Source organism: Trachemys scripta, chromosome 1, assembly GCF_013100865.1.
Source record: "Trachemys scripta elegans isolate TJP31775 chromosome 1, CAS_Tse_1.0, whole genome shotgun sequence".
In the NCBI taxonomy this organism is placed as follows: Eukaryota; Metazoa; Chordata; order Testudines; family Emydidae; genus Trachemys; species Trachemys scripta.
Window position 1 is genome coordinate 252,964,020 of NC_048298.1, and position 18,358 is coordinate 252,982,377.

Here is an 18,358-nt window from a genome sequence, read left to right on the forward strand (position 1 = left end):
CACTTGTGTATCAGGAAACAGCTCAAACCAATTTAAGCTTACGATTCTAATTTTATGATATTAAGTAAAAAGTATGGAAGAAGTCATGCATAGGCATGCTTTCTAATATTCAGAAAGAAGTACAATAGGCTGTGTTTACATAATGCAAACAGTTTTGGTTTAGGTGCTTTATGTCCTTAATGCTTTTATCCATTAACTTTACACCATAACTGCAAAATAATATTAACAACATTAATAATTACACATCCTTAAATCCACTTTATAGGTGTACAAATAGCAGGAATATTGTTGTCTGAGATATGAATCCACTGACTTGAAATAACTAAAATAACTTTATATTAAGATGATTGTTTTTAAAATTACTGAATAAATAAGGCAAGATTAGTGATCACTTACATGCTAGCTTATCAAAAGCCTATTTTTAAAGAGTGTGTTGTAAAAAAAAGCCGACGGTAACTTTACAAACAGCCACATTAAATGAAGCACTGGACCTGATGAATGAGAAATGCACATTATAAGTGCATATATTGAAGAACTGGCTGCTGAATCCTTAATTTAATACTTAAATGGAGATCTGATGTAGACAATTTTTTCCAAAGGAAATATATTAATAAGTATTTTCCTTGAATCATCTATCTAATTCATGACCAGAAGGAAAGAGTTTATCACCTTCCAATCTCTCCAATATATCAAATCTGAGTCATACTGGTCTCCAAAGACATGTAATTTCCTTACTGTTTTCAGTGTAAAAAGTCATTTGTTTACTACAAAGTTGCACAGCATACATGATAATTACATACAGTAATTATGAAAATATTAAACATCTCCTGTGAAAGAATATTCTCAAAGCAAAATTCCCCCTCCATTTCTGCTAGCCTAATGAGAGAAGATAGCAAATGTTATTACTTACCAGTCTATCCAAACTTGTACCAGCAGCTGTTGTTGGTCTCTCCTCAGGATTGTATGGCCTAAAGCGGGTATTGAAGTTCTCAGGAACAGAGCGGGAAGATCTTAAAGCAGGTGCTGGTTTAGGCTGGCCACATCCTTGAAAGACCTGAAAGAAGCATTTTAGGTTACATCAAACCTTTAAAGGAAGAGTGATACTTTACAAGTGCAATATCCCATTCATAGGTTTGTAACTTAGCATCGATATCCTGGTAATAATGAATTAACTACCAGCCCTAACTCAAAACTTCGACGGACATCATTACTAAAATCTATTCAAGGGATTTGCAGTAATGTATAGGGCCTTTTTCATCTAGGTCACATTTTGAGTTTAGCCCATTTTGGTAGTCATTGAAATGGGCTAACATCTGAATGATGTTTGGGTTGTTATCCCTCCAGAAAGAGAAACAAGAAAAAAAAATCTTTTGTGATTGGATGCAGCTGCAGTTGGTTTCAAATTAAGTTAAGACCTGTTAGGTATCCACAAACCCACCCCTCCCCCCAACCACAATTGGCACTAATTGGTAATCTTGTTGGCAGTCTCAGAAGAGAGGTCAAGGGCTCAATGGCCTTATAACTTAACTAGCCTCTTATCCCCCTAAAAGATGGTCTCTGCATGTCAGAGCTGAGGTACACTGACTGGGCAATCATGAGGAGTATGTTCTACCATTGTTCTTGTTCGCTGGATAAAGATATGTCTCAGGGATGTCAGTCTGGCAGTTTTCAGAGGCACCAGTTTGAATTAATTATAAAGTCTGAATAAAAAAAAAATTGGAAAAAAATCAGTAGAATATAAGCAGTGCTGTTTTTACTGCACATATTGAAGGAGAGCACTAGAGATGCTATTGAATATCTATTAATATCTATAGATAACGAAAGCTGGATTTTAACTTCACCAGCCTTCACACAAACTAGGGTGGCCAGGTGCCCGGTTTTCTATCAGAAAGTCCAGTCATAAAGGGGACTTCATAGTGAAGACCCAAAGTCCGGTTACTGTGGGCAGGATAGGTGAGGAGGCACCGGGTCACCACCAGTGCCAGCCCTTACTCAGCAGGGGCCACCTCCTACCAGCGTTGGGCAGCTGCAGCTCCCAGCCCCGGCTCTGTAGGTGAGTCCTTCTCGACCCAGGAGGAGAGGTGAAGAATAGCAAGCTCTGGAAGGATGGGGGAAGAGGAACGAACGGGGGGCAGGGCCTCAGTGGGAAAAAGTGGAGAAGGGCAGGGGCCTCAGGGGACGAGGTATGGCCTTGTTGGGGAAGTTCCAGCACTCCTGCTGGAGTGTCTGGTTTTTAAAAATTACAAAGTTGGCAACTCTAACACAAACAGACGTTTAACTTTTTAAAAAAATGAGTCATGTGGAGTTTCGCTATAAGTTTTTCTACTGCTGCTTTGAAACTGAAGGCCAGAATTATCCACAGAAGAGCAGACAGTCGTCATTCTTAACTTATTAAGCCTCCATTCAGCAAAGTGCTTAAACATATACCTAACTTTTAGCACATGAGCAATCCTGTCCTTATTCAGGGAAACACTTAAGCAAGGTGCTTTGCTGAACCAGGATGGAATTATTCATACACTTAAAGTTAAATACAGATACTTGTTTAAGTGTTTTGCTGAATTGGAGTCTTACTTAGTACTCTTACCATAGTACTCTGAGTGTACCCAGTGCTATACAATAGGGTTAAAATAAGTAAGGATGTTTCTGGCATACAGGGTACAGTTATAAAGACAACTTTGATAGGTAGGGCCCCACATATTCATAATGCCAAATTGAGCTGGACAAAAATTTTCCGACGTTTTTTCCACTGGATAATATGGCTGCATTGAAACTGATATTTCCATGGCAAAAGTTAATTTCACCAATATTTTATGATTTTTCTCATGATATTTTTAAAAAAAGTTTCATTTTGAATTGATATTTTAACTTAACATTTCATTCTAATGTCATTTACAATCAAATTGACCTTTCCAAACAATTTTTTGTTTTAGATTGACATGTAGAAACAAAGCGTTTCAATATGAATTGGCATTGCGTTTTTATATTTCATGTCAAAATGGTTTGTATTGATCAAAAATGTTGAAAATTTTTGTTTAGACTTTTCTGAATAGTTTTTTTTTTTAATTTTTTGTTCAGTGAAAACGTTTGATATTTCATCTTTTTGTCTCAATTAAGGATGAAAACAAATTTTGAAATATCAGAATTCCCTGTGGATGTTTTTCAACCAGCTCTAATACCAAACACAAACAATTTGCCTAAATTTGCATACTGTTCTCGTGAACTGCTAGTAATCCCATTTCTCTTCAAGTAATCTACTATGATATTTTTTCTTTCTATTTCCATTTCATTTTTTTCTATCACATATTGGAGAATTGGTACAGATTTTGATGCATTTGTTGAAATATAAAAGTTTTTTCTTGCATTGTGTATGTTTTTGTCATCAAATTTGCATGCAACCAGACAACAGCAGAACTCTATAGTACTTTACAGATTTGGAGAGGAGAAATCATCTTCTCCTTTGAAAGTTATCTCACAGTAATACAATGAAGATGCAATCCGCAGTTTGTTAACTACACAAAAGGGACATTTTCTAACCTGTATGCAGGTGGTAAGGGACAGGACAGGAAGTGAAAAGATGAGTCTTGGGATTTCAAAATGTAGACTAAGAAGGGGCACATGAACATTTCCTGAACAAAAAACTATTAGGTATGTGAAAGAATACACCTTATAGATTTCTGGACAACATCCAGCCTGCTGGTTTTATGGTGTGAATTGATGGCTTGAAGGTTAGTATTTCAACTTTGGGATTTGAATGAATCAGTTTAGGCATCTGAGGTCTGGAAGGTAACCGTCTGCTTTCTTTTTAAAAAAACCGTGTGTGTGTGTGTGTGTGTGTGTGTGTGTATGGAGAGAGAGAGAGAGAGAGAGAGAAGTTTGGAGAAGAGGAAGTGTAGTTTTGATAATACCGGGGAACCCATTTTTTCTCCTGTGTTGGTAATGGTGGATCAAGCTAGAAGAAATGTCCAAGCTGCCTGCGATAGTGTTATGTATTTGTCCTTGCCAGACAGCCTAGAACTATTGCTGCCATCTGCCAATTTAATTCTCACTTTCTTCAAACACAGAGATGGTGTGCAATGACATCACCAGTCAGCTATTACATTTTAACTCTGCATACAGTGCCAAGCCTGTCCCACTCTCTCAACAAAGCCCTAGCACAAAGGGTGATTCGGGTTTGGTTTATACCCAAATGATCCATCCTTAATCAAAATTGCCAGCATATCATTCTTTGCCAGAAAAGGACAACAACAAAATTTACAAAACATACAATAAAAATAAACTACCAACATTCCCAATAGCAGTAACATATGATGAAGACATTCAAATCCTACATTTCACCGACAGAGTTCCTGGGGAAATAGGGGATACAAAATGAAAATACTGTCAGAGAACCCTGAAGTATCAATCCCAGATTTTAGCTGCAAAAGAGAGAATTAGAACAAATACTAACTTGCTGACATATACTGAAGGAATAAATATATGGATTAGTTAATTAACAAACAGATAATTAGCATAACAGTCGTAAAGAATACAAGTAAAGAAATCAAAGAAGTTGTGCAGGAAACAGGAGGAATGAAATGTAAGACACTCAGACCTGATTCAGAGAAGTACTCAGACATGCCTAACTTTAAGCACATGAGTAGTCCCATTGATTTAGGGAACAATCCAATTCCCACTAATGTCAATGGGCCATTAGAGAATTTAGAGAAAAAACATCCAAAATATTAGCTAAGACCGAATCCCTACAGCATCTAACAGATGAGAGGATAAAGTGAAAAAATGAACAGAAGACTGTGCAGAAGGAGGGCACCAAGAATGGTACTGAATATCTCTCGTATAATATGCAGGCGTAGGAAACTGGATGGGTACTTCAATATCCGATCTAACACTCAAAAAGAAAGGAAGGATAAACAATGAATATTAAAAACTGAGACGTAATATGTTTTTGTTACTGCTGCTTTGGCATTGATGGCCACCATTATTCACACAGGAGCATATCTTTTTATTTATTTATATAGCACTGTATAATAGGTGAACTGTGCCAAAAATATGATCCTTGTCCCAAAGAAATTCCAATATAAAATCACAGTAGGCACAATACAGAACAGTGCCTTGCTCAACAAACAAACACAAATTGGTGAGATTATATTCTAATGGGAAAACCTTATGAAACAGGCAGGCTTTCAGAAAATATTTGAATTAGGAGAGGGATGGAATTTGGAGTAAAATAACTATGAGGCTGTGTCAGGTATATAGGAAGGAGTTATCAAGATGCCTTTCAGAGAGATTGCCCCAGGTACACCATGCCAAACTCAAAGGGTCAAATTCTCAGTTGGTAAACTGGGATAGCTCTGTTGATTTGAAGACAGCTGCACCAGTTTACACCAGTAGATAAACTGGACTTGTTAAACAACAGCCAGATTTCCCAGTAGCAGTGACTGCATTTCAGTGGTGGGTAAAGTGAAGCCTCTATGTGCGTATGCATGACATTATATGTATATTACAGTATAATTTTCACAAGAGACAATGCTACATTTAGAGGCTAGTGGTATGCTGACTGAGAGCCCTAATCAATCCATCTTGAGAGAGGGGTCAGTCTAATGTATAGTCCAGAATTGTCTGGAAAAAATGTAATACTGGAAAAATAGTATGCTGCCCAAGGAGTGTGTTAAATCTCTAGTGTCAATATCCATTCATTTATCTAATATTTTCCAGCAGAAAGTGGTATTTGATAAGTTTTCCTCCTAGAGTTTGAGAATAACTGACAAATGTAAATGTCTTCCTAGATCAGCTCTGAAATTCTCTTTTATGCAGCCAAATTATATCTATATTTAATTTTCACCTAAGTTATATCCAGGGAGGGCAGTAGTTATAAATGGAAAAATTTACACTACAGAAAACTGATTCAAAGTCTACTAATACATGGTATTCATGTATATCAATGGATCAGAAGGTGGCATACATTGGTATATTATGCAACACACTTATTTTTATAAGCAAAAGATGACTGTTATAATACAGTTGTGTGTGGGGGTGGGGTGGGGACATGGACCAGCGTTCCCGTCGCACTACCCATCTGTACCTGCCATGACGCGGGGAAGCTAAAGATCCAACCAGTGGACCAAATTTGCTGGTTACATGCCACCTGAAGCATGTTGCGTATATGCTAAAAAGAAGATCCAGTTGTGAATGCTGTTGTATTCTTGAAGGGAAATTTGTAAATGATATGCAATGCATTTCAGTCCCCTGGTTCACAACAATTGATTTTGAAGAATGATTTTCCTCTTCTCTGGAGTCATTGACATTAATGCCACAGGCATGAGGCATATCATTAATGTTCAGGGTAGGTGGGAACTGAAGAATTTCAAGAGGAGATCATACCACTGAACCAAAACAATCCAAGGCCCCAAACTCTTATTATGGTGAACATTTTATGGGTTACTTACAGGAGGTCTAACTTATTGGAGAGGCATGATCTAAAGGCATGGATTAAATCTAGAAAGGTGAGGGAGCCGTAATCAATAAAACTCCCTCAAGCAAGAGGATTTCCCTATCAGGTATAAAAGTACAGTAAGGTTAATTTCACTGTTATAAATGGCTTCCACAGCTCAGGATTTTAGGAAGGGTGTGACCAGACTTCCCCACAAGAAATGAAAGCTTTACAGTGCAAATGGAATAGTCCCATGATTTACCAACCATTATAGCAATTCAAATATTTTCCAGTGAAAGGCTAAAAGTCTGTATTATTGCAAGTGAGAAGGGAGCTGAGTTCATGCCAAGGAGTGGTGGTGTCATTGATCTAGGCAGGAAGGCCTTTTTCCTGGCCAATTAAAAAAAACATTGCTTGCTCTGGGGAGCAAGCGATCAAAATGAAAATTAAATCGATTAGAACATACAGACTGGGTGAGTTTTCAATGAAAACTTTTCTTTTAAGGAAAAGTTTTGCTTCTTTCTTGGTTTAAGGGTGGAGTATGCTACAAAGCCAGGCTATAAATCTCACAGCATAGGAGAGAGTGTGGTTTGATTCTCAGTGTGTCTGGTGAGCTCTAAGATCACCACTGCAGGAACAGGGCCTCATCATGCAAGGTGTAGAGCACTGTTAAAATCCTAACAACTTCACTGAGAATTGAAATGCTCAGCACCTTGCAGGACTGGGTCCATAAATAGCAGGTTTTGGGGATTTTTAAAACAAACAATCTCAAACCTTCTCCCTCCCGCAACTTCCTAGTTACAGTAGTTTCTTTCTGGGAAATGAAAAAGCACTGAATCAGCTAGCAGCCTTGCAGTGCAGACATGAATACCCAAGTGTGTTAGATCAATGAGAATTGGCCAGTCTTTTGATGCAGAGAAGATAGCAAGACTATTGACTTCAGATACTGTACCAAGGAGTACCACTAAAGATAAATCAAGGAAAAGTCTTCTGTTGTTCACTAACAGCTCAACAATACTTATTACTGAATTCAAAGGACCTTGATAATAATGGGTTCAGAGGAGCTACAGGTGGATGCATAGATACACGCACTGAAGATGGAAAGGAGGAAACTCTGTTTATTGCTATGTCAGATTGTAGACAAGACTCTATCAAACTGAGGTCTGATAATCAGAGGCAGTAGAACATAATCCTGTTTTTCCTGAGTTGCCATTAAAAGGAGGTTAAACGGGATGTTTAATTTAGTCACCTCCAGCATGTCATGCATCAGTCTGAGCTATACAGATGACAGCATGGTTAGATGTTAATAAGGAAAGTCACAGACCAAGCACATGTTACAGACCTCACTCTGCAGACTGCCTCTTATAAAGCAACCACAGAAAGTTCCCAACAAATATGAAACATTATTCAACATTCTTTGTCTGTCATAAACCTTTTAGCAGCCAATAATATGTAGCTAATTGAATGGTACTTTTTGCAACACCATTCTTGCTTGAAAAAAATCTAAAGAGTTTTTAACAAGGTGAGACAGTTAGAGTGGGCCAGGTGCACTCAAAGAGAAGAGACTATAATTTTGAGTAGCATGGTCAATCCTTCATAGACAGAGGATTGCAGACAGGGCTTGCTAATTTTTCCCTGGCTGCAACATTCAAGAGCGGATAATAAGTGACTTGCACAGTACCTTTGCTGACACCTGCATACTGTTCTCTTGCATGTTCATGATGGCTTCAGAAATCTTGACATCGATAGGATCCATGACTGATTCAATGTTGAATGGCCCCTCTAATCTCTCTGCTACCAAGAGCATAGCATCTGTTAAAACACAAAGGAGCCATTCCCTTAAAGAAAGGGTACCCAGAGAGCATAGAAAAGCTAATGTTATATCACTTAGCTTGCCCTGCCAGAGCTGGGAATATCCAAATGCTCCTGGCCTGGTTCAGTATTCTGCAGATGTGTGTCAGGGGGACATAAGAGACTTTAATGTAATGGAAACTTTCTCCGCAGATGTAATCCCCTGATTATCATAACTACCTAACAACCACCACCACCAAAGTAACAGAGATTGTAAAAGTTATATTAATAACAGCTGCCATAGCATTATCAATCTGAGGAGAAAACTTCTTCATATACAGACTGTATCTCAACATTCTGAAACAGATTTGTTCTCTAGACTACCTAATCTTATCCATCAGAAAAAGCAGGTGGATTGAAATGAACCCGTGGGTATATTTCTGGAGCTTGCCCAAGATGATGAAAACTTTGATATGAGATATCAGGATCTTATAATTAAAACAGCTGTTCTTTGTGATCCCAATGATCCATTTTTTGCAGTAATAACGGAGGATAAATATTGGATTTCTGCCATAACAAATAGGTATAAACCAGGTTTTCCCTTCTATGTATTTTCAAAATGCAGCTAAATATTGTCTGCAGAAAGACATATTGTTTTCAACTTCTGTGATTTACACAACCTATTATATCTAATTACATGGAAGTCACTCTCAGTATAATTTTATTTAGTGGGTTCTTTGATGAATAAAAATGAGTACCAGCAAATAAATTAATAACAATTAAAATGTTATAATACATAATACAAAACGCTTAAATGAATATGTATGCATTCATAGCTACAGATGAATTGCATTTATATTGGTGCTAGCCACATAATAAACTGTAATTCCGTCATGTAATAAATTGTATTGATTATACACCTTTGACCTTCTCATACATACTCTGCCTGCTGATCCAGGGCCCTGGACATATTTTAACATTCCAGACCTGTAAATAGCTTCAAACAGCATCTATTTATTAAAAATAAAAAACAACCTGCAAGAGAAAAATATCCTTCTTTCTCCCCAAAACCGTAGAATTTCCTCCAAAATGTATTCTGGACTGGGTCCAAAAATGGCATTATTCAAGTCCTGCTGCCTATTTAAAGTCTAATACCTTGCATTCCTTTAGGGCTGCCAATGGGACACACAGCACTTGTTTCTAACCCTGGGTGGTACTGAGATATTAGACATGCAATTTACAGCACAGAAAATAGTACTTTGTGTAATGTTGTTTTACTTTATTATTTACAATGCTCTTTTCCTCTAACTCTTATACACTTGGACACATAGTAAAAAGAGGTTCTGACTTTATTGACAGAGGAATAAAAAAATCCTAATATATATATTAAAAATCTTTTAAAGATTTCTACAATACATTTTGCATACTATATGTAGTATATACAGAAAACATGATAGCATGGTTTGCTATAAAGGTTTTTATAAGCATGAATTTGTGATGACATGTATAAATCATTTGTGGCTACACAATTTGTGAATAATTTGGTCAGACTAAACTCTTGCTGATAAAACCTTTATTACAGAACATCAACTGCTGAATGTGTGTGCATGCACGCCCTCACACCCAGAATTGGTTTTGTTTGGTTTTACAGCCTCCTATGTATATTGTGACTCCCCATGATGCTAGTGGTGTACTGTGTGTTTCTTTGTTTATTTGCTTTCCACATGGTACAAGACTTCATAAACAGCTGGCTTCTAGCTGCTTGACAAGTGGATCACAAAGTACAGCGTAGTTAATTAATGCTCTTATCATGTGTTTGTTAGAAATGCCTGGAGCAAAAACATTACTAATAATTCACAATTCACATCACCTGTGCAAAGGCAGAGTAAATGGGCTGTGAGCAGTAATCCTGAGTATGTGCAGAGAACACAATACAACTGGTGTGCATGGTGCAGATAATAACTACAGCTCATGGCTTGCAGGCTGCCCCAAACAGGAGTTAGGTAACTGAATGATGCAGCTAGTAAATCAAGTATCAGAGGGGTAGCCGTGTTAGTCTGGATCTGTAAAAAGCAACAAAGAATCCTGTGGCACCTTATAGACTAACAGATGTATTGGAGCATAAGCTTTCGTGGGTGGATACCCACTTCGTCAGACGTCATGCGTCTGACGAATGGGTATTCACCCACGAAAGCTTATGCTCCAATACATCTGTTAGTCTATAAGGGTACATCTGCACTACAGGGGGGAGTCGATTTAAGATACGCAAATTCAGCTACGTGAATAGCGTAGCTGAATTCGACGTATCGCAGCCAACTTACCCCGCTGTGAGGACGGCGGCAAAATCGACTTCTGCGGCTTTCTGTCGATGGCGCTTACTCCCACCTCCGCTGGTGGAGTAAGAGCATCGATTCGGGGATCGATTGTTGCGTCCCAACGGGACGCGATAAATCGATCCCCGAGAGGTAGATTTCTACCTGCCTATTCAGGCGGGTAGTGTAGACCTAGTCTAAGGTGCCACAGGACTCTTTGTTGCTTTCTAGTAAATCAACTAGCAGTACCTACCGCCTACCTAAGACCCCCCCACTGTATGGTCCCATGGAGATAGTTGCAATGCTGGGGTCTCCTGAACACCTTTTTAGAGTCTCTCTGTCCCCTGTTGCCCATTCTCAGATGTACCCTAGCACAATGGTTCTCAAACAGGGGTACACAGAGGTCTTCCAGGGGGTACATCAACTCATCTAGATATTTGCCTTGTTTTACAACAGGCTACATAAAAACACTAGCAAATTTCATACAGACAATGACTTGTTTATATTTCTGTATATACTATACACTGAAATGTAAGTACAATATTTATACTCCCATTGATTTATTTTATAATTATATGATAAAAATGAGAAAGTAAGCAACTTTTCAATAATAGTGTGCTGTGATTTTGTACTTTTATGTCTGATTTTGTAATCAAGTAGCTTTTAAGTGAGGTGAAACTTGGGGTACACAAGACAAATCTGATTCCTGAAAGAGGTACAGTAGTCTGGAAAGGTGGAAGGCCCCTGCCCAGCAGATCACTGGTGATTCAGGCTGTATACTGTCATTAGACGGGACTGCTCTACAAGTCAAGAACTGTTGTAGGAATTTACTTCGTTTCGTTATTTCACTCCCAGAACTCTTATTTTTATGGGTGCTGTTATTAAAAGAAACAGGACAAAGCTGATTGCTATGTTCTTAAAGTGATTTATCTGATTTAAGAATTCAGAAGCTTACATATGAATTCCAAGATAAGTGAATGTTTAGACTATGTACATTTCCAAGCTCAATAATGTATGGATTTATAATTTAAGTAGACAGGAGTCTACATATCTTTCCTATGAACTCCAAGAGCCCATCATTTTTTTCAATTATCTTTACAATGAAAGTGACATTTCCCAGTTTATGTTAATTTCCTTCAGGGCAGACTTCCAGATAACTGGTAAATCATGGGTTGATTTTTTTCTTCTCTTGAAATAAAAGAGGCCAGATTGAGAACACTGATTTATGACATACTATAATATAATATAATATAATATAATATAATATAATATAATATAATATATCAAAACAAAAAGCTACTGCATATTACTATTATTTAGTAATTGTATTACTTAGCTTAATAGAGAAATGGTTAACTGGCAACTTGGGAAACAAATATTTAATAGTGGGCTCTTCAGTTTAGCAGACAAAGGTGTAACGCTCCAATGGCTGGAAGCTGAAACAAATTGAGACTGGAAATAAGGCCTGAATTTTGAACAATTATTAATCATTGGAACAATTTATCAAGGGTCATGGTGGATCACCAACAATTTTTAAATCAAGAGTGGAAGTTTTTCTAAAACATAAGGTCTAGGAATTATTTTGGGGAAATTCTATGGCCAGTGTTATACAGGAGGTCAATCTAAATGATCACAGTGGCTTTTTCTGGCTTTGAACTCTATGAATTACAGAGCACCTATGAAGATGATTATGAGTTCCAATGCTCCCTGTACTCCAGCACTTTTGGGGAGGGCACTTGTGAAAAGAGGGAGTTTTGCTTCCAAAATGCTTTGTTCCCACTTCATTTAATGTTTCAACACCGCGATCTAAGGGGATGTGATTGCAGCTTGGATAGACATGCCCATGCTAGCTGTACTAAAAATAGCAGAGTAGATGAGATGGTGTGGGCTTCAGTGCAGTTGCACAAGTCCACCTAGCATCCTGGGTGCCTACTTGCACTGCTGAAGCCCACGCTGCTGTATCTACACCATTTTTTGCAATGCTATCATGGAGATGTCTACCCAAGCTCCAGTCACACCTCGGACTGCCGTGTAGACAGACCCTCACTGTATGGTTTGGATTAGTTGCCTTGTGGGGATGGGACTAACTTGATTGTGCCCTGTTGTATTCTTCCCCCACACCTTCAGCTCTGCTTCTCTTCTAATGGTAAACTAACATTGGGTTCCCTACTGCAGCCTAGTGTCCCCCTTCCTCAGAGGGAATTCCAGGAGCAGGAAGTGTGATGCATTCCCTGGAAGCACAGCTTCTTCAGGGAGACAGGGGCTGGAGAGTGCTGAGAGCCAGCGTTCTCCACAAATCTTAGGGTATTGCCTATTTCTGGAGAAGAAGGATCTGATGCAAAGCTCACTGTAGCAGAGTGCGGCAGGTCTCCTTGGCTCCTGCCACTGATTGTAAATGTATCTTGACCTTGAGAGTGGAACAGCAGTTTGGGAAAGGGACACAATTGTAAACATATTGGTCTGCAAAGAAATGCTCATTCTACTGTTCTTCTTCCTTGCAGAGGAAAGATCTGTGCTTGCATTTTCATGTAGCTAAGGATGAAGTGAGCTTTCAAAATCGTTATAATGTTAAATTAATAACAAATGTGAACATTGCATTTTAGGTACATATTTACTTCTTTTAAGGTAGCAAAAATGCATCCCATAATAATCTGCCAAAACCATTTACCACTAGAATAAGATTTACTAACAGGGTTCAAGGAGAAACGAAAAAGGAAAACTCCACCTCATGTTTAATGAGGTGCTAAGAGCTCTTTTTTCAGGAAACCTGAACCAGTGCCAGAGCTTCTGTTTCTCGGAGGGTACAGAGTCCATATTGCAAATGGATTATTTATGTGAAAATAACACACTGCTCTCTTTTGGGATGTACATATCCAATTATTAGATTTTTTTCTTTGACAATTTGATGCAGTTGCAAAAAAGGCGAATATCATTCTGGGGCGTATTAACAGGAATGTTGTACATAAGCCACAAGAGGTAATTGTCCCACTCTATGCCACTGGAGTACTGTGTCCAATTCTGGGCACCACACTTTACGAAAGATGTGGATAAACTGGAGAGAGCCCAGAAGAGAGCAACAAAAATGATAAAAAGTTTAGAAAACCTGACCTATGAGGAAAGGTTAAAAGGTGGGACAACTTTAATCTTGAGAAAAGACGACTGCGGGGGGTGGAACCTGATAACAGTCTTCAAATATGTTAAGAGCTGTTCTAAAGAGGATGGTGATCAATTGTTCTCCATGTCTACTGAAGATAGGTCAAGAAGTAATGGGCTTAATCTGCAGCAAAGGAGATTTAGGTTAGATATTAGGAAAACTTGCTAACTATAACGGTAGTTACGCTCTGGACTTGGCTTCCATGGGAGGTTGTAGAATCCCAGTCATTGGAGGTTTTTAACAACAGGGTGGACAAACACCTTTCAGGGATGGTCTAGGTTTACCTGGTCCTGGCTCAGCACAGTGGCTGGACTTCATGGCCTCTCAAGGTCCTTTCCAGCCCTAAATTTCTAGGATTCTATGATCTGTTTGGGTTACCAACTTCTCTTAGGGTACAGCTAGTGGCTCACTCTATTGATTCTCAATCTAGGACACTGTGATCACCTTTCAGCCATCAATGCAGTCATTTCCTCTGTGTTATCCTCCATGTAAAAATACCTATGGCCAGTCTACATGAGAGCTTGCACCATTATTGAAACATAGGAAGAACATAGATGCACCAGTAGAGAACTCAATATTAAGCTCACCAAGGGTATATAGCAAGTACCCTTCATTTTGGACGGGGGGACGCTAACCATCATATCCCTGTATGAAATTGCCCTTGATGATCACTTAGAAGCTACAGTGGCTGCAGACCGCAGTGGCCCTTCAGCTTAGCATATAGCATTCATTCACTGAAGACCTCATTACCTCCAAATTCTTGTTTTGGGTAATGAGTTTTGACACTACTCTGCAAAATCCTGTAAAGTTAGTCCTGGCTCTTTGAGCCACCACTTTATCCCCATGTATTATTATGGATTGAGCCAAAGCCCATTGAACAAAGCAGAAAGACTCTCACCTTCCTAGGATCAGCCCCTGGATCTAGTACTCTTTAGATCTGAATACTGGGGGTCAGAGGCAGAATGCTTTCAGTGCAGGGTTCTCAATCCTTTAATCTGTTTGTTCCACTGGTCCAACAGAACCTATGTCTATTTAACCCCATAGCATAGAAGAAAGCCAATCTCTTTTCTGAGGCTTTTTCTTTGAGGTTTTTGGATTAGATTCAATTTATTTTGCTGTGAGGGTCTGCTTTTTTTTCGGTGCCACTGGTCAACAGGTCAGGTACTAGTTTTAAGAGATGATATATTGGTCACATTTTATAAATTAAAAATAGATAATAAGTATCCACTTTCCTTCATCCATATGCTGTCAGACAAAAAACGTGTGTGTGTGTGGGGGGTGTTTAAATCAGGTAGCACATGACTGGGCTTGGCTTAACAGTGAAATCCTTGCTGATCTAAAACACAAAAAAGAAGCTTACAAGAAATGGAAGATTGGACAAATGACCAAGGAGGAGTATAAAAATATTCCTCGGTCATGCAGGAGTGAAATCAGGAAGGCCAAATCACACTTGGATTTGCAGCTAGCAAGAGATGTTAAGAGTAACAAGAAGGGTTTCTTCAGGTATGTTAGCAACAAGAAGAAGGTCAAGGAAAGTGTGGGCCCCTTACTGAATGAGGGAGACAACCTAGTGACAGAGGATGTGGAAAAAGCTAATGTACTCAATGCTTTTTTTGCCTCTGTCCTCATGTACAAGGTCAGCTCCCAGACTACTGCACTGGGCAGCACAGCATGGGGAGGAGGTGACCAGCCCTCTCTGGAGAAAGATGTCGTTCAGGACTATTTAGAAAAGCTGAATGAGCACAAGTCCATGGGGCCGGATGCGCTGCATCCGAGGGTGCTAAAGGAGTTAGAGGATGTGATTGCAGAGCCATTGGCCATTATCTTTGAAAACTCATGGTGATCGGGGTAGGTCCCGAATGACTGGAAAAGGCTAATGTAGTGCCCATCTTTAAAAAAGGGAAGAAGAAGGATCCAGGAAACTACAGGCCAGTCAGCCTCACCTCAGTCCCTGGAAAAATCATGGAGCAGGTCCTCAAGGAATCAATTTTGAAGCACTTTGAGGAGAGGAAAGTGATCAGGAACAGACAGCATGGATTCACCAAGGGCAAGTCATGCCTGACTAACCTAATTGTCTTCGATGAGGAGATAACTGGGTCTGTGGATGAGGGGAAAGCAGTGGATGTGTTATTCCTTGACTTCAGCGAAGCTTTTGATACGGTCTCCCACAGTATTCTTGCCGGCAAGTTAAAGAAGTATGGGCTGGATGAATGGACTATAAGGTGGACAGAAAGCTGGCTAGATCACCGGGCTCAACGGGTAGTGATCAATGGCTCCATGTCTAGTTGGCAGCCAGTATCAAGTGGAGTGCCCAAAGGTTGGTCCTGGGTCCGATTTTGTTCAATATCTTCATTAATGATCTGTACTCTCAGCAAGTTTGCAGAGGACACTAAACTGGGAGGAGTGGTAGATACGCTGGAGGGTAGGGATAGAATACAGAGGGACCAAGACAAATTAGAGGATTGGGCCAAAAGAAATTTGATGAGCAGGAGCGCTGCCAGCTTTTTTGCCACCCTAGGCGGTGGAAGGTCCCACCCCCGAAATGCCGCCCCTGACAGAGGTGGCGGAAGGTCCCACCCCCAAAATGTCGCCGACGACCGGGGCGGCCGAAGATCCGGCCACCGCAGTTGCCGCCCCCAAAATGTTAACGCCCTAGGTGACCGCCTAGGTCATCTAATGGGTTGCGCCGGCGCTGCTGATGAGGTTCAACAAGGACAAGTGCAGAGTCCTGCACTTAGGACGGAAGAATCCCATGCACTGCAACAGACTAGGGACCGAATGGCTAGGCAGCAGTTCTGCAGAAAAGGACCTAGGGGTTACAGTGGATGAGAAGCTGGATATGAGTCAACAGTGTTCCCTTGTTGCCAAGAAGGATAACGGCATTTTGGGCTGTATAAGTAGGTGCATTGCCAGCAGATCGAGGGACGTGATCATTCCCCTCTATTTGACATTGGTGAGGCCTCATCTGGAGTACTGTGTCCAGTTTTGGGCCCCACACTACAAGAAGGATGTGGAAAATTTGGAACGAGTCCAGCGGAGGGGCAACAAAAATGATTAGGGGGCTGGAGCACATGACTTATGAGGAGAGGCTGAGGGGACTGGGATTGTTTAGTCTGCAGAAGAGAAGAATGAGGGGGGATTTGATAGCGGCTTTCAACTACCTGAGAGGGGGTTCAAAAGAGGATGGATCTAGACTGTTCTCAGTGGTACCAGATGACAGAACAAGGAATAATGGTCTCAAATTGCAGTGGGGGAGGTTTAGGTTGGATATTAGGAAAAACTTTTTCACTAGGAGGGTGGTGAAGCACTGGAATGGGTTACCTAGGGAGGTGGTGGAATCTCCTTCCTTAGAGGTTTTTAAGGTCAGGCTTGATTAAGCCCTGGCTGGGATGATTTAGTTGGGGTTTGAGCAGGGGGTTGGGCTAGATGACCTCCTGAGGTCCCTTCCAACCCTGATAGTCTATGATTCTATGATTCTAGGGAAATAGCTTAGAAACTAATAAATAAGGCAACATTTAAAAACCTCAGCAATAAATTGTGTGCCCTTTTCAGAAAATGAACCTCTAAATTCTGTAAGATGGATTATTTATTTTCAGCTCATGCCAGTTAGCAGACATGAGAAAAGGATTTTTTTTTTATTTTGATGCCAGACATGCATCCCTTATGCTCTTCAGCCAAATGACTTGCAAAAGGAGGAATTGCCAATAACATTAAAGAGTTAACTTGTTTCCTACCCCATTCTGTAATAATAGCGAGTTTTCCATCAGTCCTTTGGATTTGTCTCTCACTCTCTCCTTTAGGTAGAGCAGTTCAAGAAATCATTTGAATACCATGTAGAAAGCAAGGGGGAAAGATATTGACAGATACCTGTAGTCTTGTAGTAGTAGAGAGCACAAAATGAGTTTTCTACATTTGATCGGACATTTGGTAGAACACTTTTTATTTTTATACAAAAATTAACCATAATAGAAAAAAGTTCCTCTCATGCCTTTGTCTTTTTATAGCTGTTAGAAATTTTAAACCATTTAATGCACTGTTACCAAGGGCCAGATTGTGCCTGATCTAAGTTCAGGTATGCAAGGAGTAGATGAGGGGGGCAAAGACGAAGCGTAATAGTAGTTCTCTGACTCAGAGAACTTGCTTGCACTGCCAGACCAGCAGCATCCACAGGTTATGGCAAAAAGAGCACCCATCTCTGGATGATGCTCAAAGCTAGGCTGAGAAGCTCAGAGACTCAAGGACTACTGTTGTGCCTAACCTTTGCTCGTCATCCTCCCCACCACTGTAGGGACTGCTCCTTCCTACTACCTTTAGGATATGTAAATGGAGCAGAAATACAGGCATGAACTCCAAAGGGGACACCTCCATAGTGAGGGTATAAGGCCAAGGTTTTGTCCAGCCAAACACTAACACGAGCTTACAATGCAGGTGGAATAGGCTTCACTATGCATAGGGATGGAGCAACATGCATATTCTGCCCAAATGCCCAGCATCTGGGAGAGAGATTATGCACCTGGTGATGTAGCTGTGCACCATGCCTTACTAGGGATGTGCAAAATCTGTACTTCTGCGGCTTCTCAACATTCCAAGCCCTAAGCACTAAGACCAAATGCTGCTCACATTTATACCACATAAATCCAGAGGAACTCAGTTGTAACTGTGCATATGTCTACA

The 18,358-nt window shown here is 40.0% G+C and overlaps 1 protein-coding gene across 2 annotated transcripts in view; it reads right to left on the minus strand.

The window, feature by feature from the left end:
* GPC6 (glypican 6) overlaps positions 1 to 18,358 on the minus strand; it is a 1,097,931-nt gene that overhangs the window by 77,971 nt on the left and 1,001,602 nt on the right. For both annotated transcript variants that reach the window (XM_034758270.1, XM_034758269.1), the window contains exons 5-6: positions 8,109 to 8,239; positions 911 to 1,054 (exon numbers count right to left, since the gene is read on the minus strand). In XM_034758270.1, coding sequence (XP_034614161.1) covers positions 911 to 1,054; positions 8,109 to 8,239 — 275 coding nt within the window. The remainder of the gene's footprint in view (positions 1 to 910; positions 1,055 to 8,108; positions 8,240 to 18,358) is intronic.